Below are 26,732 nucleotides of genomic sequence, written 5' to 3' on the forward strand. Positions count from 1 at the left end.
GGACTTGTAGGCCGTTATATTGTTGGCTAGTTTAATTTATAATAAAATATCAGATTTTATAAACTATGTGCAAAAGCCTAATTTGTGAAGTAACTAAAGCTGTCAGATTAAAGCTATAGTGCGTAGTTTCTGTCTCCCCCATGAGGAATTCAAAAGTAATGACAACAAAACTGTTGTTGCATTCACATGACACAAGCCCCCCCCCCTCCACGCAGTTGCTTTTAGCCAAGGAGGACAGAAAAACATGATGGACTCTTCAGAAGAGGTCATTATCTTCACTCGAGCGTGCGAAAGTCACCGGACAACACAATCTTCTGAACATAGCCATACTTAGAAATACAGAGAGAGTTGTGTGGAGCTGATAGACATAATTAGCTTTGTAGCAACTCACTTGGCAATGGCTTGAGTGTAACGGACATTCATAAAGTTATGCACTAGAGCTTTAATGCAGTGGAGTAAAAAATACAATAATTCCCTCTGAAATGTAGCAGTGTAAAAGTAGAGTAGAAGTAGAAAGGGGCACAAGTACAGGTACAAGTACCTCAAATTTGTACTTAAGTACCGTACTTAAGTAAATGCAGTTAGTTACATTCCATCACTGCTTTTTGGACCTAAACAAAGTCAAGTGAGCATGTCTCTGAGTGGGTGTATCTTTAAAGATGGGTCTTGCAGCTGGATCTCTCTCAGTCACCCTCAATGTACAGCTCCCTCTAGTGGATCATTGCATACACCAATTGGTTTTCCACGTGTACTGTTTTCTCCAGCCGTGAAGCAGAAAGCAGCGGAGTTGGCAAACTAGCCTTGCATTATGGGAGCTCCCAGCATGGCGTGGGCCACACTCTGACCAATCAGGTCACTTGGCTGAAGCTCGGCAATGTTTTAACTGGATGTGTTGTTGACCTCAGCCATCTAAAGCCATCCAACACCAGACCAGTCTCATGTAATTCTATGTTGCAGTAATCACACCCACAGGGAAGTCTACTTTCAGTATCGTGGTTTTCCCACATGGCTGAGTTTTAACTCTTAACTATGTCTTTCTAGCTTTATTCTACATCCAAACCAAAGTAGGCAAATGCACACGCACACACACACACACACACACACACACACACACACACACACACACAGTTTCTTAGTTGCTTTTCAGGATCATGTCTTTTACTCTCTTTGCACTTCACAAGAGTGGGGACCATTAATCCTATCCATGCTCTAAAAGGAGATCTCAGTGATACAGTACAGCATTATAAATACAAAAGATTGGCCCACAAAACTCAAGTTCAACGTCTTGCTCAGAATTCAAAATGGATTCTTAAATCGAAGCAGAGCTTTGTTTCTCCTTTGAAACCACAGAAAACACACTATACAATCCACCATACGGTGCCATTCGAGTCATACAAGATAGCCATCACACTTACCACTGAGTTGTATGAAAAGGTTGGATGGTCATCATTGGCATTTAGAAGCCATTGTTATACCCATGTCTTCATTTATAAGACCTTGCTATCTAAGACGCTGAAACACTTTATTTAAGTTCAGAGCTGATTACCATGACACCAGATCACAGGATATGTTGGGTTTAAATGTATCTTATTCCAACACTGAACTGGGGAACCACTGGTAGAATAAGCCCCTTACTACTGGAATGAGCTGCAATACAACTTAGAGAGTATATTTTCTAATGATATTTAGATATCAGTGATTGTTTAAATTACTGTGGCTGTGTGTGATGGATGGTTGTTTTGGGTGAATGAATTTTCAGATTGTGTTCTTGTGTATATGTAATTTAACTATCTAACTGTGCTCTAAAGATCTACTCGCATGGGTCTAGTATTACCGGGACTTCATATGGTTAAGAAATTACCTTATTACCATTATCCCCCGGATATGATGATGTCAAGGCTCTGTCTAAACTTTTCTTTATAATTGCCAACACCACCCAATATGACCCCAAATCATCACAATGCCAATGCAATTTTTACGAATTATTAGAGGTCTCCAGGTAATACTATTGCGGATATAGGGCTCAATTCAGATGTGGTAGAAAAGCACGCTTATCTCCAGAGATTTGTGGAAAATTCCCAGATTCAGGCAGAGTCAGGACCAGAAGGATGGCCACGGGGCCTACAGGCCCCAACCAGAGTCAGAAGGTAAAAGGTAGTTGGCTTATTAGTATCAAAACCTCTGCATTAAAATGTGTTGTTGGAAAGTCAATCAAACAACTACAAAGAGACGCAAAATGACTACAAAGAGACACAAAATGACTACACAGAGAAACAAAATGACTGCAAAGAGACTACAAAGAAAAAACAAAATGACTACAAAGAGAAACAAAAATATCACAAATACGCAAAATGATTACAAAGAGACGCAAAATGAGTAAAAAGAGAAACAAAATGACCACAAGAGACACAAATGACTACAAATAGAAACAAAAATATCACAGAGGGATGCAAAACGACTACAAAGAAAAACAAAATGACTACAAAGAGAAACAAAACTACAAAGAGATGAAAAAATGACCATAAGGAGACACAAATGATCACAAAGAGAAAAGGAAATGACTACATTGAGACATAAAAGGACTACAAAGAGATGCAAAATGACTAAAAAAAGAGACGTTAAAATTAGAGAAAAATAACACAATTACAAAGACAAACAAAACTACTACATAGAGACATACTGTAAAACGACTACAAAAAGAAGCAAAATGACTGCAAAGACAAATGACGAAAGAAAGTTTAAAACGTTGTTAAATGATAATTTGTTGAATATAAGTCTGAACACATTTTTACTCATTTACCAGATGAGGCCCCTTCTCCAAACTGAGCCCCAGTCTGGCCCTGCATTGTATACAAGCACACATTTTCTCTTCTCACAGTAAATAACACATGGTGGTTAAAGGTTAAGTCCAGTGTGTTCTGCAGTGATCTGAGAGGATTTCATTCCCTGCAGGCAAACAGAAAAGTAGTGTCTCGAAGCTGCAGGTGAACTAAGTAAAGTGTGTCTCATCCCACTGATGGATGATTTGCTGAAGCATCATAGCATCCCCTGGCGGCCATGTTGGAACATTACCATATGGTTCCACATGCCCTAAAAAAAAGTCACACAGCTCTAACACAAAGGGAAGGTTGATCATGATGGACCAATTTAGATTTAGGTACATAATGCTTACTAACAAAATGATTACATGCGCTATGGAATATTTATTAAACTATACTTACATTTCAAAATATATAAATTGAAATATAATGTCACAGCATGACTTTGCAAATGTATTTTATTTTGGATTTTTTTTTTATTCATTTACAGCTGTAATGTCTTTGTTCCACGTGCTGTACAAAAGGTAAACCCAGCAAACTCATGGGGAGAATAAAACAGAATATAAATATATGCCCCATTCTAACTATATGTACATTTTTATGACTGATGACATGATTTCTGAAACCCTAACCCTGACCTTTTGCACCTAATAAAAGATGATGTTGTTGTGAAATCTTACAGTAATCACAGAATTAAAACTGGAAAGGAAGAAGTAGACTTTCTTAAAGAATGACATTCATTGGAGAAGTTATGTTCAAGGCTTCTTGTAACAGATGAAGTTCCTTTTCCACATGCAGTCCATGGTCTCAAACTGTGTGGTGCCGTTCTTTACCAGGATGCCACAGCTTGTCTGAGTCTGGCAACTTTTAATATTCTGGTACTGCACTTGTTCTCCTCCCACCCACAGCCACTGGCCAGCCAGGTAACGCAGGCCCGTCCACACCTAGCAACAGTTAGCAGAGGGATGCAAACATAGAGGAGGAGTTGCTCAATAACACAAATGCACAACAGGTCCTCCAAACCATACAATGATATGGGTCGTTTGTTCCCTACCCCCTATTGCGACCCACAGGAGCGTTTTAATATAACAGCGCCCCTAGCGGAGGCGAGAATACTACCGTATATTTAAACCAGAGAACGTCGGGCGCGGTCTTAGACGTAAAGGTCGCAAATTTAAACACGTCTTTGACGTTGTGAAATGATCGCAGTTTGGTTATATTTAGGCACCAAAATCACTTAGTTAAGTTAAGAAAAGGTTGTGGTTTGGGTTTAAATCAGACGTTACTTCACTTTGGGTTACACGTGACGCTGAAAGTGAAGTTCGTAAAGTTAAAATAAAACTTGCCACGGCTGCTGTTTGGTTCTGTTTAGGCAGCAAAACTTCCTAGTTAAGATTAGAAAAAGATTGTGGTTTGGGTTCAAATCAAACCTTACTTCACTTCCTGATTGTTATGCACGTGATGCGGAACATGACCTTCGCCAAGTTAAAAAAAAATAATAATCACCGTTTACTTTTACTTTCAATCAAGACTCAAACCCAGTCCTGTGTTTGTTTGAACCATCCACCACCCCAACATACCTTATGATGTGGACATTTTGGTGCTCTTTAGTTCATCGCATTACTTCCTGCTTTGCTCCCGTCATAATTACCACTAGAGGGCGCTGTTATTAGAAATGTAAATATAGGTCGAAATTTTTTGCTTGTACAAACGACATCTGGGAGCGTTTTTCGGTGAAGGACATATCTAGAAAAGCGCCCTACCTCATTAGTGGTAGCATCTTGTGCCTTCTCTCGTGCGTAGACGTGGTCATCTGAAGTGAGAAGGGTGGCCAGGTCATATCGGTAGTTCTGGTAAACAGTGGCTGGCTGACTCGAGTCCACCGCCTCCAGAGTCCGGCAGTGCTTTAATGCCTGCTCCCACGTCTTGTTCTCCTTCACCAGAACCAGCGTCTCGTTGTTACACATCACACTGTGGGAGATCTCACAATGATCGCTCTCCCATTGTTGTACCTTGCTGTACTTAAAAGCACAGTCCTCACCATCTTTTGGTTCATCTGCAAGAATAGTAAGAGTAGGTACAGTAGGGTCAAGTGACTGGATTCCCATTACAAATATAGTAGTACTAGTCAGAACAAAAACTACTAAGAATGTAAATTTTTACATTTCCCCCCGACTAAGAAAATGATTGCAAAACCGTCTCCTCAATATAAGTTGCTACAATTGACTTAGCCATTAAACACTACAAGTGCATAAATGATTTAATGTGGTCATATATAGTGCTTTTATTAAAACACTTCATATGTTAATGGATGAACATTGTTTTTGGATATCAAGTACCAAAAGCAAGTGCCAAAATGAAAATGTGTCCTGTACTGAATCATGGTATGTATGTATATCAAATAAATAAATATAAATCCACAAATATTACCATCGGTAATGGTGTGGTGAAAATGATCAGACATTATTTCTAAAATCATTTTTTAGTTACTGTTCTAAAAGCCTGATAGCAAGGGCTGGGACGATATACTTTTGCCCCGATTCGATTCTTTCACGATACATGGCTGCCATTTGGATTTGTATCGCGATTTTCATTCATTGCGATTCATTAGTACTGAGTGTTGCGATTTTCTTTTCCTTCTTTAACAAGAGACACTATATAAGGGGTGTCAAACTCAGCTTCACTAAGGGCCACACTGGAAAATAAGAATCACATCAAGGGCCAGACCTGTTTACTTATTGATATGCTTTTATTTAATCGAAAAAGTCAAATATCTTTCACTGTATTATTGCATGTGTCATATAGTCTTCTCACGTACACTTTGGTCAACATAAAGTCCTAAAGAAGTCAGGAAAAAGTTCCTTAGCCATCATAGAAAAAAATGGAAAAATTACAAAAACGTCAGAAGAGTGACAACGTCGGAAAAAGTTAGAAATCGTCAAAAAAAAAAGATGTCAGAAAAAGCGACAAAAACTAGGTGGGCCAAAATGTATTGTGAACCTAAATTCATATGCGGGCCGGATCATAATCTGCGAAGGGCCGGATTTGGTCCACGGGCCTTGAGTTTGACACGTGCACTATATCGTGAGACATTTCTAAAAAGTAATTGTTTTCTAAGAAGGATGCACAGTCAGTCAGTCAGTCTGACATTTATTTCAGTTGTGACAAGGAATATAAGATGGATTTTCTGCATTTTCTGCTTTCGCTCTGTATAGCTGGAAACGGAGATGATGTCGTCGCCGGCGGCGGTACCGTATAAACGTTAAAGATTTAGGTCAATCATTGGTTTAAAAAAGGAAGAAGAAAAAAAATCACCATTCTAAGAAAAAAGAATCGGTTCTAAAATCGTCACAAAAATATCACGATACATAGGGTTTTCGATTTTACTCCCCACCCCCTATTACGTTCTAGCCCTGCTTACTGATTTCCCAGCTGGTGAAGTCGGCTATCTCGTCTCTTCTGGACCATTTCCACTTAGAGGTTGAATTCTCTCGGTACAGACCGATCCATCCCTGGCCACTGACAAAGTTCAGATTCTCTTTTTCACTGCTGATGGTGACCAGGTCTAAGTTTTGTCTTCTGCAGAAGGCCTGTGCCTCTTTCCAGGACGACGGGAAACTGTAATGAATGAAGTTGCTAGGTCTCAGGTTGGACACCCCAGGAGCAGGAAAGTGCAGCAACAGGGCCACTAGAATGCAGATCTTCCTCATGATGTTATACACAGGAAGGATTCCATATACCTGCAGTCAAATGCAGATTTCTTTTTAACATTTCATTAGATGAAATATGCAACAACAAAATGTTAATCAACTAATGGGGCTGGCTTGTAACTTTTTTTAATAATTCTTTTTACTTGACAGAAGCTCATTTAACTTGAACTACTTTGTACCAAAGACATATTCCCTCTAAACTGTTAATAATCAGGTCTTTGCTACGACATTCCCTTTTAAAAGGGTTGCTTTTGAGTATATTTTCGGTTTCTACAGCAGCACTCACCTCGGACGATGGCAGCAGGGAAGCCAGCTTTGAATCTCTGGGTTTTCAGGTACTGATGTTTCACAGTCGAGTCCATTAAATACTCATTTCACAGACTGACAGCACCAATCACAGCCCAGATAGATTCTGACTTGACCAATCAGAGCTATGTGCAAAACCTAGCTGATTTGCAGAGAAATCCTGCCACCCATGGCATTCACAAGGTCGCACGACATCCTCTCCGTCTCCGTCTCTTCCTGTCTCCCAGCTGAGTCTCGTCTCCCAGCTGAGTTCCAGCATCCATGCAAAGCAGAGCTTAGCATATCCTTGTGTTTGGTCCTTAGTCCTTACATTATGGTACAGTGAGGAAAATAAGTATTTGAACACCCTGCTATTTTGCAAGTTCTCCCACTTACAAATCATGGAGGGGTCTGAAATTGTCATCGTAGGTGCATGTCCACTGTGAGAGACATAATCTAAAAAAAAAAATCCAGGAATCACAATGTATGATTTTTTAACTATTTATTTGTATGATACAGCTGCAAATAAGTATTTGAACACCTGAGAAAATCAATGTTAATATTTGGTACAGTAGCCTTTGTTTGCAATTACAGAGGTCAAACGTTTCCTGTAGTTTTTTACCAGGTTTGCACACACTGCAGGAGGGATTTTGGCCCACTCCTCCACACAGATCTTCTCTAGATCAGTCAGGTTTCTGGGCTGTCGCTGAGAAACAGAGTTTGAGCTCCCTCCAAAGATTCTCTATTGGGTTTAGGTCTGGAGACTGGCTAGGCCACGCCAGAACCTTGATATGCTTCTTACAGAGTCACTCCTTGGTTATCCTGGCTGTGTGCTTCGGGTCATTGTCATGTTGGAAGACCCAGCCTCGACCCATCTTCAATGCTCTAACTGAGGGAAGGAGGTTGTTCCCCAAAATCTCGCAATACATGGCCCCGGTCATCCTCTCCTTAATACAGTGCAGTCGCCCTGTCCCATGTGCAGAAAAACACCCCCAAAGCATGATGCTACCACCCCCATGCTTCACAGTAGGGATGGTGTTCTTGGGATGGTACTCATCATTCTTCTTCCTCCAAACACAGTTAGTGGAATTATGACCAAAAAGTTCTATTTTGGTCTCATCTGACCACATGACTTTCTCCCATGACTCCTCTGGATCATCCAAATGGTCATTGGCAAACTTAAGACGGGCCTTGACATGTGCTGGTTTAAGCAGGGGAACCTTCCGTGCCATGCATGATTTCAAACCATGTATTACCAACAGTAACCTTGGAAACGGTGGTCCCAGCTCTTTTCAGGTCATTGACCAGCTCCTCCCGTGTAGTTCTGGGCTGATTTCTCACCTTTCTTAGGATCATTGAGACCCCACGAGGTGAGATCTTGCATGGAGCCCCAGTCCGAGGGAGATTGACAGTCATGTTTAGCTTCTTCCATTTTCTAATGATTGCTCCAACAGTGGACCTTTTTTCACCAAGCTGCTTGGCAATTTCCCCATAGCCCTTTCCAGCCTTGTGGAGGTGTACAATTTTGTCTCTAGTGTCTTTGGACAGCTCTTTGGTCTTGGCCATGTTAGTAGTTGGATTCTTACTGATTGTATGGGGTGGACAGGTGTCTTTATGCAGCTAATGACCTCAAACAGGTGCATCTAATTTAGGATAATAAATGGAGTGGAGGTGGACATTTTAAAGGCAGACTAACAGGTCTTTGAGGGTCAGAATTCTAGCTGATAGACAGGTGTTCAAATACTTATTTGCAGCTGTATCATACAAATAAATAGTTAAAAAATCATATATTGTGATTTCTGGATATTTTTTTTTAGATTATGTCTCTCACAGTGGACATGCACCTACGATGACAATTTCAGACCCCTCCATGATTTCTAAGTGGGAGAACTTGCAAAATAGCAGGGTGTTCAAATACTTATTTTCCTCACTGTATTTGTTGTATAACAACAAATACCATAATGTAAGGACTGTAAGCACACTTGGAAACCAATGGAATACCTGGGGCCTCATTTCTAAAATATCAGATTTGCGCCAAAAGTGGCATACGGACGAAACATAGGACGTGCGTACACAGAAAAATTCTGATTATAAAACCATGCGCATGCACCTCCTATGCCAGTTTCCCATTACAAATCACAATCAACTCTAAATGTGGCGCAGCTTTTGTGGCTTCATCTCACGCCCATAGTTGTCTATAAATTAGTCTACATCCACGACGTTCCTCTTCCGGGATTGCTCCGTTGCCGCCGGAAATTCCGCCGGATGTCACTCATTTCGGCCAGATGTCCGTTACCTTCCTCTTTCTTTGTCTTGGCGTTCTAAACTCCGGTGGATTTATGAGGACTATGGTTAACTGCTCCTCAGATCAGAAAACATAAGGGCTCCGGGCATAGAGATCCAACAGGACAGCTCGAGGAAAGTCGAAACCGGCTCGTAAGCCACTCGTCCTTGTTTGCCAGCCAGTCTTCTTGCTGCCTGTCTCCATTTGCCACATCTTCCAACAGTGCAAAGCCAGCAATTGTAGGATTGCAGGATAGGGTTGTTTTGAATTTCTTTAAACCAATCACAATGGTCTTGGGCGGCGCCAAGTTCCGATCGCAGTGACGGTGGCTCTGCAAAATAGTCTCTGGAAGGAACTTGTTTTGGTGGAACATTTGCACCCCGCAAAAGAAAACACCACATACAATATTAAATGAAGTATGTTGACACAATACAGTAACGTGAGCTTTTTAAATCAGCTGGATACATGGTTAAACATAATTAGCTCTTACCAGTGCCTCGCCGTGTGTACTTCTTCCTTAGCAATCTCACCAATCGTTCCCAAAATGTCCCAGTTAGAGAGGAAATGCCGTAAACGTATAGTTTGTAAATCTTGGCAATGATTTTGCGAAGGAACCAAGCAGGCCTGCCTTGTAGCGCGAATCAAATACTTTTTGTATTTGATTCGCGCTTAAAAATCTTAAATCCCCACTTTCTTCCCCAGTCCGTTCTTCTTCTTCTTCTTTTGGCTTTCCGGCAGACTAGAAGCCTTGCGGCATATTGCTGCCTCTCACAGGACAGTTTAAGTAACAATCGAAAGTATTGTCAAATTCAGTGAAATAAAAAAAAAAAAAAAAAGAAGAAGATAATTCAGTGTAGTCCCGTTGCAGAGATATAATCCACGACAGGTTCCACTATCTCATGTTGATATTCAGGAGGATTTAGTAAGGATCTCAATGTCATGTTCTGTATTCCCAAGTAACATAGCGCAGTGAACAACTTTTCTCTTTCATTATTGTATTGAAGACAATCCAAAAGTACATGTTGCTGTTTGCAGGTTCTACAAAGTCCATCCTCATGCTTGCCCATCATTGCTAGATCCCATGCAAGTCCACAATGCCCAAGTCTCAGCCTTGTCATTATTACGGAGTGTCTTCTTTCTTTGCCCAAATAGCACTGCTCTGCCTGTACCCTATTTTGAATTGAAAAATAATGACGACCCCTCTTTTCCTTTTCCCACTGCCTTTGCCACACTGCTGTAACATTTTTCTTAATGACAGACCGGCATTCAGATATCCCAACACATACACTTAAATCTTTTCAGTGCCATTTTAGCTACCTTATCTGCTATCTCATTCTCATCTACTCCAACATGGGCAGGCACCCACAGAAATCCCACCAATCCTCCAGCTTTCTCGATCTTAAACAACAGAGCCATGACTTCCAAGGTCTGGCCTGGCTACAAAATTACGAATCCCACTAGCGATATTACGAATCCCACTATGGCCACGCCAAGACCCGCCCTACGAAGCTGCTCGATTGGTTGGGGTTAGGCATTTCACCTCGAGTGGTTAAGGTTAGGGGATTGGTCAGGGGATAGGACCTGTACATGTAAGCATGGACACCTGGCCAATAGTAGTGTGTGAATGCTATTGAAGGGCGGGTCTTGGCGTGGCCACAATGGGAAAAAAGAAATATCGCGACCTGGCTACGCAATTGCTTCATATCAGTGTTTTTGGCAGCACTTCCTCCACCTACTGTAGTGCCTAAATTATAGCTATTAGCTTTGTTGTATAAACCGACACCCCCTCAGACAGTTGTTTGAGCTGTGCAATGTCAAGTTGAGGAATATAAAAAGCAAAGCCTGACTTCCCTGTTTCAGGATCTTGAGATCCATCTGTGTAAATCTGAAGATATGTCTCCCAATGCGTACCCAGCCTTTGTTTCACCAACCCCGGCTATACACTACTGTCAAGATGTTTTATATTTTCCAATATACTGAAGTCCATTTCTCGGGTAGGCAGCATCCATGGAGGTATAACTGCCCAGTACACTTGCGGGGCCACACATGCCTCTCCCAGTCCCAGCTTCTCCACCTTTTTGCTGATGTTAAACAAAAAACACTCTTTCTTCCTTTTCCCTGATGCCCACTCCCAAGCATTATTCAGAACTGCTTTTGCTGGGTGGTCTTCTTTACATCCCCACTATTTAACAACATACTGCATTGCCAGTTTCTCTCATCTAATTGACAATGGCACCCCCCCCCATCTCAACCAGTAAAGCTGGGACTGGGGTTGAACGAAGGGCCCCACAACATAATCTCATAGCCTTGGCCTGAATTACATCCAATTTCTTTAAGTGTGATTCAGCTGCTGTTCCATAACATATACAGCCATAGTCTAATCCTGACCTTATCATTGCTCTGTAAATCATTAGTAGTGAATCCCTGTCAGCACCCCATGTACTACCTGAGAGGGAACGCATTACATTAATCACTTCCTCACACTTATTAACAACATTATTGATTTGTTTTCCCCATGTTAGCTTCTCATCAAAGTGCACTCCCAAGCATTTGAAGTCCTTAACCCTTTCAATTGCATGTCCATACATAAATAGACCTTTACATTCACTTTTCTTGTTACCAATTATTACATGTTTTGATTTATCCACTGAGATTTTAAATCCCCACTTTTCACCCCAGCTAGTTACCTTTCCCCAGTCCGTTATTTTATTTAACGCCTCTTGTAATTTCTCTGTTATGTGTTTCTTCCCTTTTTTCTCTCCAAACGGTTCCATCATCTGCAAACAAGGAGAAAGGAATGCTTGATTGTAGAATGGGAGTCAGCTGGTGAAGCTCCACTCAGTACCGACACACCTGACTCTGCTTGAGTAATCACAGCCACACACACACACACACACACACACTGAGAGAGAGAGGGAATGGTTAAGCAGAGGCAGAGGCCATGGAAACAATAATTTGTTAGTCTAATCTTTTTTATCTTATTTGATTTAATTCTCCACCCCAGTCATCAAAGTTGCCTATTCTCCAAATAAGTTCAAATATATAATGAAGTCATTGTTGTCGTTAGATGTTACTGTTTGCGACATTTTCATTAAAGGAGACCTATTATGCTTTTCTGTATTTTCTGTCACATCTATAATTTTTACAGGTCTGATGTTCATAGTGAACATGGACGAAGCTTCAAATAATGAGGTTAACATATTTGATATGATATAAATCCCTGTGAGCCAAAACCTCCGATTTCCCACTGTTCTGAACGCTCCGGTTTCAACAGTTTTAACTACTCTCGGCTCTGTATGATGTCATACCGAGCCGGTTTTCTATATAGAGGCAAAGTCCCTCCCCTTCCCGGTGGACCTCATTGGACATTAATTCGGGGGGAAAAAAAGTATGGTAGTGAACGGGAAGAGACTAATTATTTTTTGATCCTGTTTGAATTGAGCCATGAATCCCAGGTTTGTCACACGCCCGCCCGCCGCAAGAGTTGTATTGTGTTGAACTTTTCCCTACGCGAGCGACGCGCCGTGCAAATCAATGAACAAGAGACTGATTTTTCTGTTTGTGAGTTCCCTAAAATATAAAACAATTTTCTTAACAGTTATCAGGACATCAACAGCACGAGACTGGATTTATCGGGTAACGTCAGTAATTATGACTATGCTAATTTAGCTAACTTTAGCTATTAACAATAACAGTCCGTGGTAAGGAAAGACTAGTATTGTCATTGTTTGTTATAAATCGACCTGTGATTAGGGATATATGATACCACGGTCAGCTGATCTCATTCAGTTGTACGGCAGGAATACAGTAGTGCACAGAAATCCCCATGGTTACTGAGCATTGATCGCCTGGCGTTTAATCGCGGAGCGTTGTCCTTCACGTGAGGAGCGTAGTAGACCCTGTGGATTCATGCGACTATGCAAGCGAAGTGTTGCTCCTTGTGTGAAAAGCCCTTTAGGAGCCCGATGTTAATTTCTCCCCAATTTGGGATTATATTCCTGCTTGAACATGTCCGTTCTAGTAGAAACACAAAATACAAGTATGAAAAAGTGTATTTTCTTTTGTTCCTACAGTGAAGGTAGGTCTATTAATACTCCAACTGTATTTGACGCTAAATTCAACCAATTACAGATATAAAGCAACACCACAAACCAATGGCCGTGTCCTGTCTGAGGCTCACGAGGTGGTTTCGTTCTAATGACATACCAGATGACTTGGTAAGCTAACTTGGCTAACGTTACGTTAACTTCAACCAGTGGGCATTATTCTGTACAAAATATGACACTGATGTAATGCGGCTTGGACGCTCTCTGCTTTGACGTGTCATGCTGCGTCCATGCTCCATGTATTTCTGCCGTACCTTTCCAATTCTGATGAAGCGTACAACCACTTCTCTAAACTTCGTCTAATCCAAAAATCGGAGTCCCAAACAGGGCTCTGTGATTGTCAGACGGTCTAAACGAGGTACTACCATGTCAGCAGAGCAACAACGTAATGCACAGCAGACTATAGGAAAGGTAGATTTTTTTCTTTAAATGTTTGTTCTATTTTAATATTTTTGAAGACTAAACAGAAAAAGGTGGGGATAGTTTCATTGTTTAGGCAGCAACCTGAAGAAAACAAACATACCCAGCAACACGGTGCAGGGCATGGAGAAATATATTATTTCAGACGGAACGAGATCGGCAAATGAAGTTAGCAGACAATTAGCATGGACTCTACAGGACAATATTCATAACCTGGATTAATTCTTTTGAAAAACCCTTGTCATCCTTTTGATCTGTGGACACTTACAGACTAGAGGAATATAAATAAACTAGGAATGGACGGGGATTGAGTGTTTAGGACAGCCTACAGGTAGGGAAGCGTCATCATTTTGTCCTTTTTTTCTTATTCTTTTTTCAATAGTATGAGCACTAAGATCATGAATAATGCGTTGGTGCTTATGATTTAAATAAAATGAACTTAATGATTGAATTGCAGAGAATTTTACCAACCAAACGATGTAAAGCATTAGCCTGGTCCTACCAGACTCCGGTACATTTCATTTGTACAGAGAGTCTGGCCACTCTCCATTGACAAGTGTTAACTTCCTTGAAGGCGGGTACTCTGTTGAAGTTTAAAACTATTGGATCTGCCCAGAGCCACTCTGGATCTGCCATAACCAATCGCTAATGTTTGGTCGTGACGTCGGCTTAGCATCGCTAGCGTTAGCCTTAGCCAACTCCTTCACCACTAACGGAGTGGGCTGGAAAATCTAACTTTTCCCGAACCCCGTGGGGAGGAGGACCACAACATCATGGCTACCAATAAAACTCACCAAATATTGTTCTTGCTCGGGCTTTAACTTCTGGATATTCGGCAGCATTGCCACAACTGACCGAATGGCTTCGCTCGCATCTTTCTCCGCTGCCATTACGGAACTACAACTCAAACTAGCGCACGACCTCAACGTCATCGTTCTCAGCCACTCCCTCTGTTCGCTGATTGGCCCGGTAAAGATTTGACCGGAAAAAAAACGGCGACCCGGTGGATTTTAACAGGTTAAATTACCACTTCAGTCTCGTAATATTACAACTTTCTCCAACTCTCAGATATCACAGATGGGATGAGTAATATTTTGATTGTGCAGAAAGTTTTTAACATGAGCAGACATTTTTGCAGAAACACATATGGGCTGTTGCGGTGTCCAGGATTAGATAAATTAATTAAAATGAATTAATGCATCATTGAGTTGAACAGGTATCGCATGCACATTTAAAGAACAAATTGACAAAAGAAAGGGAAGAGTAAATAATGCCTAAATGTTGGTTGACTCATCAGGTATAGCATTAAATGAGAAAAGTTGATCTACAGGAGAATAAATACTTAAAGGTATACGCAATGCCTGACAGCCTTACTGCATTGTCTCCCATTATATATATACTGTATATTTTTTAATTGTCACCTGTGTGTTTTCCTTTACATAAATTAAGACATTTCCACCATAAACGGATGCAGAAAAAGGCAGAAATTGGGGTTCGGGAAAAGTCTGATTTTCCAGCTCGCTCCGTTAGTGGTGAAGGAGTTGGCTAAGGCGAATGCTAGCGATGCTAAGCCGACGTCACGACCAAACGTTAGCGATTGGTTATGGCAGATCCAGAGTGGCTCTGGGCAGATCCAGAGTGGCTCTGGGCAGATCCAATAGTTTTAAACTTCAACAGAGTACCCGTCTTCAAGGAAGTTAACACTTGTCAATGGAGAGTGGCCAGACTCTCTGTACTAATGAAATGTACCGGAGTCTGGTAGGACCAGGCTAGGCAAAAACAAGAACTCACACCACTATTACAAATGAAAAATATAACTTATTGAGCTTTGCATTTTTTTGTTTATGATATCCTCTGTACTCACTGGTTTTGCATTAAATGTGTTCACCAATTGGGACAGGTGTGTGAAATTATGTTTATTGGAATGGGCTCTCTGAAGCGGAGTGTGCGGATAAGCACTGGTTATTATTTACAACATATTAACAATTGTATTCCATTTTATTATTCTCTAACTATTGAGTGACTGGAATTGAGTTTTTAAACTAAAATGTACCAGATATACGTGCCCATAACACAGGTTTGAATGTTGGTTCTAACACACCCACGCATTCAAATGCCTCCACAACCTCAGTAACCAGACAAACCATTGTATTTGATTAACAAATGTCTTTTCAATCACACACTCACCTTGAAAAGACTACTCTATAAATGCAGTTTAATGTTTTATGTAAATCCATCAACCCCAGCTTCATGAAGTAGGATTTACCTAATTTCACCCATGAAAGTGCATTTTGTAAAGGTTAAACTCCCAACTAAAAGAGAATGACAAAAGCCAATGTAAAGTATATTTGCCTGTATTTAAGTAAAATAATATTTTTGGAATATTTGGATACATTTACAAGTAAACGTGCCGTAAAATAAAATGTATATTGGTGTCAGTTTTTTTTTCTTCCTGTTTCATTTCTATCTATGGTTTATAGAGCCTCTGCAAGGGGGGCTGCGCTGCTGAGAGTTTATTAGTGTAATGTGGCGTTGCCCTTGACAATGAAACATCAGTTTGTCACGTTCAGCCATGTTTTATTATTTATGTTTGGCGTTGCACAACTGGAATGTTTGTAGGTCGGATTATGGACATTTTAAATTGGTAAATCCCCACCTCCAACTTTGACTGGAATGCAGCCGAAGTTCACTTTAGTAAAAATACAATGTTTGACAGGGGCTATCTGCTCAAACCAAGCTGGCATCACAGCTGTTGGCTAGTCATTCATACATAAATTACAAAATATATTTGGGATTCCTTCGGTCAGCATTCATAAATATCAAGATTCATTCAATTCCATTATCAGTGTGCCGCAATTCCAGTCAATTAGAACATTGGAGTACTTTGTTTTTCTCACAATATTTATTTATTTCTAATTTTAACAATTATTCTTCATTCCATCACACCACACATATACTCTGCCAAAAAGTAGTAACACTTCAAATGTTTGAAAAGGTTTCGCTGTTATTTCCACCACAGAGACCATTGGTGAGAATTAATCTGAAGATCAGATATTTAACCCTCCTGTTGTCCTCGGGTCAAATTTGACCCATTTTTTTCCAAAAAGTTTCTATATCACAAATGTGGGTTTCTTTCATCCAAATTTTCAAAAAATAATAACGTGGATGGTTCGCTACAGCGCTCTTCACAAGTAAAATTAATGATCAGTTCACTACTTTCATTGAATGTGGGTGTTTTATTCAATTTTCATTTTCATTTGAAGAAAAGAATTGATAAAAGAACATTGAAAAAAGTGACAAAAATGTTGGACAAAATCAAAATCTTCAAAAGCACAGAAAAAAAAAAAAAAAAAAGAATCGACCAATAACTTGGGAAAAGTGACAAAACGTCAGAAAAAGTGACAAAAATGTCAGAAAAAGTGACAAAAACGTGGCAAAAAAAGGAACAAATGTCAAAAAAAAAAAAAAAAAAAACGGGAAAAGTGACAAAATTTTAAATTTTGACCCAGGAAAACAAAAGGTTTTATGGCCGACAGGAAGACAACACAAGAGTTGCTTAATGGATTAGATATCAATTTGTTCAATCAAGAATTGACCCATGTACTGTATATTTGTAAAAGGCTGTTGTACCAGGTACATACTGTACTGTACTGCTGACATGAGAGATACCATTGAATTGCAAGATTTGTAAATTGTAAATGTTTGGTGCAAAGTTTTTTTCAGTAACAAACTGTATTGCCATTATATGTGAAATGCTTGCCTGTAGACAAATTTCATGTGTGCATGTTCTGAAGATCTGCTGTGCACTACCTAAATGACTTTCTAGGTTACCCTAGCAGTTCCTTTGAATGAATTCATTGGAAATGGACCAAATCAACAATGTCTCTATTTTCACTATAATTAGTGCCAATGTACATCTTTTTTAAGTTAAAGTGAATTTATTAGGAAATGATGGACCTTCCACAATATGTCGAGGAAACGCTTTACTCAAACTAGGTTTATATTAATCCAGAAAATAGCTCAGAGCAATAATTTCGACAAAAGATTTTTTTTTGTATATGTATTTCCAAACAGAAAAGAAGCAATGAAAACATTTGTAATTTCCTTATATATAAACTGGAGTGGCAAGTTGTATGTAATGCCTCGATTCTACAGCATGGTTCAGCTCGACCCGACTCACTTTTGGTACCAGGTGTTTTTCTCAAATTTTGTTTTCTTTGAGATCCTGGATCCTTTCATCGGAAACCAAACAGAGGAACGTCTGCACTTCGTCAATTGACCCCGGCGTTTTTTGCAGGCTGCCAGTTATTTTATTTTTTTTTTAAATCTGGGCCGAGTTACTCAAGAAATTGTGGTCGCTATTGACGTTAGCTTGGCTATTTAAAAAATGGCGGGATTGTGGAGGATGTCCCGTGTCTCTTTGACCAATCAATGGTCTGCAGTGTTTCACACTGTCTGCTCGCTTGGAACGTCAACCGAGGTGGTACCAGATACTATCCACTAAAAAAAATAGAGAATCATATATCTCGTGATTTTTTAAATTTATTATTTTCCCCACAATCAATATTATTGATTATGATTCACCTAAGTATTTTCTGTTTATACGGTACTGCTGACGGCGACTACATCATATCCGTTTCCAGCAAAACTGACGGAAAGCAGAAAATGCACAGAATCCATGTTATGTTTTTCTTTATAAATAAAATAAATGTCAAACTGACTGACATGTGACGTGCATTCTTCTTAGAAAACGATTATGTGTCATGATATGTTGTCCCTAGAGGTGTATTATTCAACTTTTCTTTTTGTTAAAAAAGGAAAAGAAAATCGCAACGCTCAATACTAGTGAAATCGCAATACATGAAAATTGCAATACAAATCAAATCTGCACCCATGTATCGTGAAAGAATGGAATCGGGACAAACGCATATTGGCCCCGGCCCCACTATCCACAGCTTTTTCCAAATGGAAATCCCCCAACAACAACAACAACAAAAATCAAGTTGAAATGAAATGGAAATGTGTCTTTAGTATGAGAAGCTCAGCAGACATGCCTCATCACATGCCAGTGCGATGTCACCATACAGTCTATGCATCTACTCTACGGTAAGTCCAGGACAGTTCATGGTCGGTGCCATCAGGAGTTGGCGCCGGTCCGCGGCCCTCTGATGATGTGGACCTTGGCTTCTTCATCCAGCTCGTCCATGATTCTCTCCTGTTTGACGGACAGGATGGTGTAGCTGACTGAACAAGTGTAGGTCAAAGGAAAGCACCATAACAAACTGTTAACAGCGCATTACGTGGTGGTGGCACGGAATGTGTGAAAATTCCGTGTGGCCACCACGGAAAACAAAGCCAATGTAAAGTCAATGAGAACATGACGTAGCATTAAGAGCAACTACGGTAGCGAGTATTATGTAAGGCCGAAAAGTAAGGAGATTGGTTGGGGTGGTGGATGGGTCAAAACACAGGACTTTCACCCAGGAGACCGGGGATCGTGTCCCGCATGTCACGTTTCCTAAAGTCGCTTTCTTCTTTTCCTAAACCCAACCGTCCCATTCTTCCCACGTGTCACCGAACCGTAAGCACACCCATGACCTTTTCCTTAACTTAAGGGGCCGTGTTTATTTAACGGAATTCTTCCGTGGGCCCATCACGGAATTTTCGGCAATCCGTGTTCATTTCATGGAATTCTTCCGTGGGCCCATCACGGAATTTTCGGTGATCCGTGTTCATTTCATGGAATTCTTCCGTGGGCCCATCACGGATTGTTTTGCGATTCCGTGAAACTGCCACAGATTTTGAGTTAAGGGGCCGTGTTCATTTCACGGAATTCTGTGAGATCAGGTTGCATGTACAGTATCTTATTGTGAGTTTTTTTTTCTGGGGAGCCAAAAAATGAAAATGTGCATTAATATTCTTAAACGAACTGGCACAGGGCTTGAATGACATCGGTGCCTGAGCTGGACATGTGGACGCAGATGCAATACACAGAGGACATTTCGCCAAAAAATATTTTGGTAGCTGAGGATGCAGCTGGCTGATAGCAACTAGGGCTTCACAATATACAGTATGTTTGTCATCGCAATATCTACTGGCGCGATAAGCACATCGGGAAAGTCTGCGACATATCGATAAGGACACTCGAGAGATTTTTTTGAGTTAGTTGAGAGGAAGTATCAGTACAAAACTACTCTTTAAAATGTAACTGTCACTCTTTTTTTTTTTTTTTTTTTAGTGCTGCCTTTTATACTCAATTCAATGTTTAAAATATGGAAATCAGGCGTTCATTTTGGCAGGCTTTGCAGCCTGCATTCACACAATTCTGCATTGGATGCCAGGCAGAATGGGGCTAGTGCGTTTGGGCAGCGGCGGTGGGGGCCGCATGAGGGGAGCTGAAAAAAACTGCAGCGAAAAGTTAAAATTGGAGAAAAGCAACTCAATGTCACGCTGAGGTGGCCAATCGTGTAACCGGCGATCAGAGTTGTCACTTGTCAGTCCGTTGGTCAGGTGGTGTGAGAGTCCCGTCTAGGAAACAGGAAATATCACCGTCTCTATCGCCGCCACAAGAAAGTTTTAAAAACACCAAACGCAAGAACCGAACAGCTGAATGTTTCGAGAACAAATTGTCTTCCTTATTCTCTTTTGGAATTAAGACGTTATGATGTTTGGATATGGGCCTTTGCAGGTGACAATAAAGCAGTTGTCGTGTCCTCTTGAGTTTGATTTGAAAGGAATGTTGTGTGATATTCTGGGTTTCTTAGAGTCAACAAATCCCATCAAAAGTCCAAAATCAATTGACTGACTTGATCCTAATTACAAGTATTGTGTAAAGAGTTCCTTCAGTACCATGAACACTTATTTTTCTCGTACACCGTCCTGCTGCCACAGATGTTCAATGTGGATTAAACCGCGGCTGAAAATAGTCCCCGATAAATGCAACATTTGCTAAAGCCTTTAGTGCACAACTGTTTGAGGACATTATTGAGCCTTTTTTGGAAATTAAACTATACATTTGTGACCAGGTTTTAAACATGCATGTCTTCAGTGGGCATGAACGGACTTGGGGCTGAGAATCGGAAAGTATCAGTTAGGACTAACACATTATTGGTCATTTCATGGGATTTGTTGACAGTAAGAAAAATATATTGAGTAAAACCATCCTTCAAAATCAAACTGCTTTGGCAGATATCACGTCACACTTTCAATTTCAGCTGTTCATATTAAAGTTAAAAAAAGTAAGAGCAAAGCAATGCTGTTTTTGAATCAATAAGGGGTTATTATTCTCTGTATATTATTATGGGCATGGGCTATACTCTGGCACCCTCTGGTGACAAAAAGTTATAATGCAAAGACGTGAATTTGATGTTTAGATTCGACCACATTAAACATTTAATTGACTCAATTCCAAAAATAACAAAAGAAAAATTCTTGATTATAGATTTAATTATGTTCCAATATACAGGGCAAGCTGAGAACAGTTACATTCCTGGTGTTTGATGAGAACTTCACAAATCTGCCCTGTTATAGAATGAACTCATTTAACTTTGTTGTTTTTGAGAGGACTTTATTCTCTATTTCAAGGGTTTTCAATAGGTGAGGCGAGGCTCCCATGGGGGGCCCCAAAGAGCCACAGGGGAGGCGCGACACGCGAAGAAAAAATAACTCTGTATGCATCTCTATTGATATCGGTAATTATGCGTGCGTGTATTAGCTTTAAAATGCATCGTTTGCTTGTCCCAAGTCAACAGAAGTCCGCATTAAGATAGGAGACAGGACCCAGCAACAAACGTAGGAAATGTGATCCTGAGTTAAAGTTAGATTTCACCTGGTCGGGGTCCGAGGCTGCACCTCTGCTGCAGTGGGACGGAGACTGGGAGAAATGTCCATCACGCGTTCATGGTTGTCTGTGGAGAGCGAGTTCCCCCAGATCTCCACTAAGACTATGAAAGTCCTAATCCCCTTCACCTCCACCTACTTGTGTGAGTGATGGTTTGCCGCACTGACCCTGATTAAAAACAAATACAGATCAAGGCTGCAGGTGGAGGACGACTTGCGTTTATTTCTCTCTGCAGCCCCGCATCCAACACCTCTGTGCATCAAAAGCACGGCCTCACTGTTCCCACTGACAGACGCGGCGTTAGCTGATTTTGCCGGGGCTTCAGCCCCGAATGATGAGCTCAACCCCGCATGTATTTTGAAAAGCTGAAAAACCGGATGTTGCTTAGTGTCCACTCTCGCTGTAAAAAGCTGTGCAGCTTCAGGTTTATAAAGGATGTGTCGCGTTTGAGCTCCGTGTATTTCTACTGTAGTTTCGGGTTTCACCCTTCGATGTAGAGCAGCGTTCAGCCACTTCCCTAAACTTTCCCTCATTCAGAGACCAGAGACCCAAACGGGGAGGGTCTGTCAGGAGGTCTGAGATCTACCATATCAGCAGAGCAATCACGTAATGCACAGCAGACTATTGTGCAGGTGAATTATTTTCTGAAATATAGTGACTTTATTCTTGTAATAGCCTATTATCACTTTATTTTTCTCAAAATATCACGGCTCCTCCAAACCTCAGAGAACACAGATGGGATAAGATCTATTTTGAATGTACACAAAGTTTTGAACATGAATCAGAAATCATGCTCAAACACATCTGAAATATTACAGTCCAGGGGTTTATTAATTCATTAAAATGAATTAGTGTATCATTGAGGTGAATAATTGTCATATGCACATGTAAGGAGGTTACTTCCTCAACAAAAGACGCAAAAGAGGAGGGAGAAGTAAATGATGCTAGGCTACATGTGTGCTGACTCAGAAAAAGGTAGAAATAGGTGCACAAAAATTCACCAGAATGCAGGAAATGAAGTGTTTAATGCTGAAACCGGCAGACCCCCCCACATCATTACACATGTTAAGCATGTTTTGTTGACTTGTGGATAGGCCCACTGATTTTATGATGAATGATTTTAAAAGTAGCCTCAATTAGACCTGCATGAAGTTGGAAATGATCGCAAAGAATCGTTTATGAATGCACTTTTTAAAAAGTTGTGGAAATAAAAATGTCTTCAAATACAATATTAAAAAATATTTACATTTTATCAGTTGTTATTTAAACTCAAACACACAAAAGATGGCATTTACTGCAGAGGGGTGTGTGGGTTAGGGCAGGCGGACGGGATTTTGGGGAAGGGGGGGCTCGGCTGTCCTTACCTACTCTAAGGGGAGGCTCACATTCACCCAATTTGAAAACCCCTGCTCTATTTCCTTTTCATTGCTTCGGCGAGTAACGGGTGCTTTTCAGTATTAATACATACTACTATAATACATGTACGTCACAAACGTTATATCTTTTGAGTGAGTTAAAGTTAGCATGAAATACCAATGCTTTAACTCCCTTGACCATCCAGTAACGTTAGACATAACATGACGATGTAGTTTAAGTACAGCTAAGAGAAATTATTTTAACATTTTTCTTATATCATTTGAGCCGCTGAATGAAGGACACAGTTCATATATTTTGTGTTACGTCAATTAGTTAGCTTACATGCTAACTATCTGACCAGAAAGTGCAGTGAAGGATACACAAGCCGACCACAAACGTTCCGATAGCCAGGCCGGTCAGCAGGTTCCGGCTGCGGATCCGCGATGCGTTTTGCTTCCAGTAGTCGAGCTCCTGTCGTCGGCGGAGGAGTTGTTTCTCCGCCGCGGTCAGTAGAGGTTTTGCGGATCCTTCTGCGCCTAGCTCCGCCATGACTTGTTTGGATAATCCGCTGCTTGAAGTTACATGAACCGGAATGATTCTTCTTCTTAAAAAAGAAGAAAAGAAAAGAAAAGAGCATACCGATACCGCCACCTACTGTATCGGAGTGTGAATACTGATTGTATAACGTTAGGCATCCTAGGCTACTCCTCCTAGCTCATTTTTAGCTCAGCATGGTCTCCTGTGGTTGTATTGTATAGGCCTTCTCATATGTTGTCTGTAAAACTGAAAGCTGTTATTGTATTCATATTTCAGTAGCCTGGACTGGGCTGACAGTAGCGATATGGCTTTTGTGAAGAAAAATATATAATTTTTGTTGTTGATTGCTGTCTTAAACTGTACAAGAATCGACTGGATGTCGTTGTTCTATCAATTGGGATTCATTTGAATAAAAAAATTCAAATTCACAGTCATATTTAAATGAAATATCAGATATGGTTTTGCTTCTAAAAACATAGCCAATAGCATCATGGTGGTGCTCAGAGTCAAGTGAGGGGAAATCTGGCTGAGACGTGATACTATTGATTAATTGAGTTATTTTCGGGTCAAGTTAAGCCTTGTGTTTTGTAGACATTGGCTGCTCTGATTTCCTTAAAACCCAATATGTAGCCTATAATGGTATTTAAGTGATGACTTTTTCTCTGCACCACACAAACTGTGCTTGAACATTTATCAAAGGTGACACAATATGGAAATCCCCATAAAGCACTGATATAAAAACAAGCAGGAGCATAGCACCAAATTCCAGAACCTGTAGGCTACTTAGGCACTCTTTATGGGCCCCTCCCCACCCTTGCAAACAAGGAAATATGTCATGTTTTATGGACTAGGCTATAGTATGAACAAATTATTCATTTGGTTTGCAGACAAAAAATGTACAGTATGTTCCAGTGACAAGTTACGCGAACGCTCAGATGTTATCATCACAGTAAGCTACGTTGTGTTAGCTAATGTAGTTGCTAGCTTAGATAGCCCATTGCTAATAGTCTACCTGAGAATACGGTCCAACGTCTCTCTTTATCTCGGCGATCCAATGGAGGCGAGTGTCCGCATTTCTCGGAAACCGATGGAAAGACCACCACAATTTTCTCGTCTTTGGTAGGAGTTACAGCCTGGTACACAACAGTAGGGCTGAACGATTCATCGTTTTCAAATCGATATCAAGAATGGAAAGAACGCCAGTAGCTAATCGTGAAGACCGCGATTAATCAAATGTGCAATATTTAGTCGAATGTTTGATTTAACATTTTTTATTCCTCTTTTGATTATTATATTTACTGTTCTTTCACAAGATAAATGCTGGAATAATGTTACATATCAGAGATGGTTTACAGAAATGTCCTATTTTCAGTGGATTTTTCATTTACTTTTTATTACTTTATTTAACTTGATCGTAGAAGGTGCAATATGTAACTAAAAAGAAAACGCAAATCGATTCGTGATCGCAATATCTGGCAGAAAAATCACTATTACTTTTTTTCCCCACATCGATCAGCCCTACACAACAGTATGCCTTGATAGACATATATGGGCTGAAATATGTGCCACCAGAAACTGAATTTGAATCATTTATATTTGAATTTGAATTGCTAAACTTGAATCATTGCATTGAAAAACTGAATCTGAATAGTATAATTTGAAATTGAATTTATTTGTTTGGAACTGAAGTCTAATACAATTTGATCCTCGCTGAAAATTCAACTCTCTATATATCTTCACATTCAGTTCTCACAATTCAATTTCAAGTTACTGTGACAGACATCCGGGTAGTTGAAGGATGAAGGAAGAGCAATCGAGTGCAGATCGATAGAGTTCAGTGGCGCAGATACACAGGACTCCTCTTCGGCAGTTGTTTTAAGCCGCTACAAAAAAAGAAAATGACAAATTCATATCAGTCTGTATAAAAAGTTGTAACGTTAAGTACAATTATTATTTTCTCTTTAAAGTTGCAGTTTTTTTTTTTTTTTTTTAAATTAATACAAAGCAAAGTGAACGGGAAAAAAAAACAAGTATTTTGTTTCACTTTCTTCTCTTCCGGATGGAGACGAAGGGCTCAATCACTGTTGAGCTCAAAATCAATCAATCAAAAGAACTTTATTTTTCCCGTGAGGGAACTTCGTTTGTGGTCAGGCACATTCAAACACAACATCCAACAATACATAGTCCATATTAATCATACCAGAGAATAAATAAATGCTAAATACTAAAAGAATACTAAAATACTAAAAGACACACTACACACACACAGCAGCCAAAACCACCTGTCGCCACAGCAGCGCCAGTGCAACTATAATGCCAGATCTACCTACTGTATGGCTGGCTACAACCATCTGCAACATCATCAACGGCTGCACTTAAAGTCTCTTGGGGTCATATGGGACTCGGTTGTTCTCCATACTGCATCATGTACTATATTTTTTCTGTTTTGTTATATTAGTAGGCTACAGACAACACTAAGTATCATTACTTAATCACAGTATATATTATTCTGGTGTACACTGTTGACATGACTCCATGCTATTGATTATACGTCACTTTAGCTTGCCACTACCTCATAACTTTGCCTTAATTGCTCTTGTATGGTTCATTTATCTTCTACTAGTTGCATTATGCTCATTTTCAGGTTCATAATTGTATTTAGAGGTTATATCAGAATAGGTTTACATGATTTAACTTAAAAAAAAACCCCACCATATTTATGTTGTACTGCACATTGCTGCAGCTCCTCTTTTCACCCTGTGTGTTGAGCTCTCTGTTTTAGCTACAGAGTGAGACATCTCACTTCTGTTCCATCTTTGTTGGGAGTCGCACATGCTCAGTAGCTAGGTAAGGACCACTAGCCAGTCAGAAGCAGAGTATGAGGGAGTGCCACGCTAGCAGCTAGGCGAGCATTATAACGTGTGTTACAAAGTGACGCACGTTTGTGAACAGTGTTTTCTGTTGGAGATGGTAAGTCCGTTTGGGGTGGACTTTGGGCTTTTTCACTTTGTAAATCCATTAGATGCACAAAAAGATATATAACACAAGAAAGGAAAGGGGGAAAAAGCCAAAAAGCATAATATGAGCACTTTAATTATTCTTAATTTGTGTTGCAATCCCTGCATTTCCCCCTCTTTTCAACAATCGGCTTATCTTTATTTTAGTTTATTTCATGACCCTGCTCACAAACTCACCTGTACATGGGTCATCTGTTTTTCAATATCAATGTTCCTGTTACAGTAAATCCTACAGGCAAAGTGTACTGCTTCACAGGAGTATGAACCATTCGCTTTTTAGGTTTTGTGTTAAATATTGTGCAGTTTGTTATGAATTACTCATTACTTATTTTGACAAGGTAATTAAAGCCATTTAACA

General features: G+C 40.2%; 2 protein-coding genes and 1 long non-coding RNA gene across 3 annotated transcripts; 1 reads left to right on the top strand and 2 right to left on the bottom strand.

Moving 5' to 3' along the window:
- Positions 1-274: 274 nt before the first annotated feature.
- LOC118493752 lies at positions 275-13,149 on the top strand. The gene is made up of 3 exons (XR_004895742.1): positions 275-285; positions 347-426; positions 13,139-13,149. It is a non-coding gene; the product is annotated as an uncharacterized LOC118493752 (long non-coding RNA).
- Positions 3,416-7,148, bottom strand: LOC116045083 (lymphocyte antigen 75-like). The gene is made up of 4 exons (XM_031292598.2): positions 6,816-7,148; positions 6,241-6,559; positions 4,583-4,875; positions 3,416-3,763 (listed from the first exon to the last, which is right to left on the bottom strand). The coding sequence occupies exons 2-4, from the start codon at positions 6,527-6,529 to the stop codon at positions 3,575-3,577; spliced, it is 771 nt and encodes a 256-aa protein (XP_031148458.1). The 5' UTR covers positions 6,530-6,559; positions 6,816-7,148; the 3' UTR covers positions 3,416-3,574.
- Positions 13,150-17,903: 4,754 nt separating the features above from the next.
- On the bottom strand, positions 17,904-23,452 carry LOC116045097 (cytochrome c oxidase assembly factor 3 homolog, mitochondrial). Its single transcript, XM_031292609.2, has 2 exons — positions 23,201-23,452; positions 17,904-18,868 (listed from the first exon to the last, which is right to left on the bottom strand). Exons 1-2 carry the CDS (start codon positions 23,367-23,369, stop codon positions 18,762-18,764), a joined length of 276 nt encoding a protein of 91 aa, XP_031148469.1. The 5' UTR covers positions 23,370-23,452; the 3' UTR covers positions 17,904-18,761.
- Positions 23,453-26,732: the final 3,280 nt, after the last annotated feature.

Source organism: Sander lucioperca, chromosome 2 (genome assembly GCF_008315115.2).
Source record: "Sander lucioperca isolate FBNREF2018 chromosome 2, SLUC_FBN_1.2, whole genome shotgun sequence".
Classification (NCBI taxonomy): Eukaryota; Metazoa; Chordata; class Actinopteri; order Perciformes; family Percidae; genus Sander; species Sander lucioperca.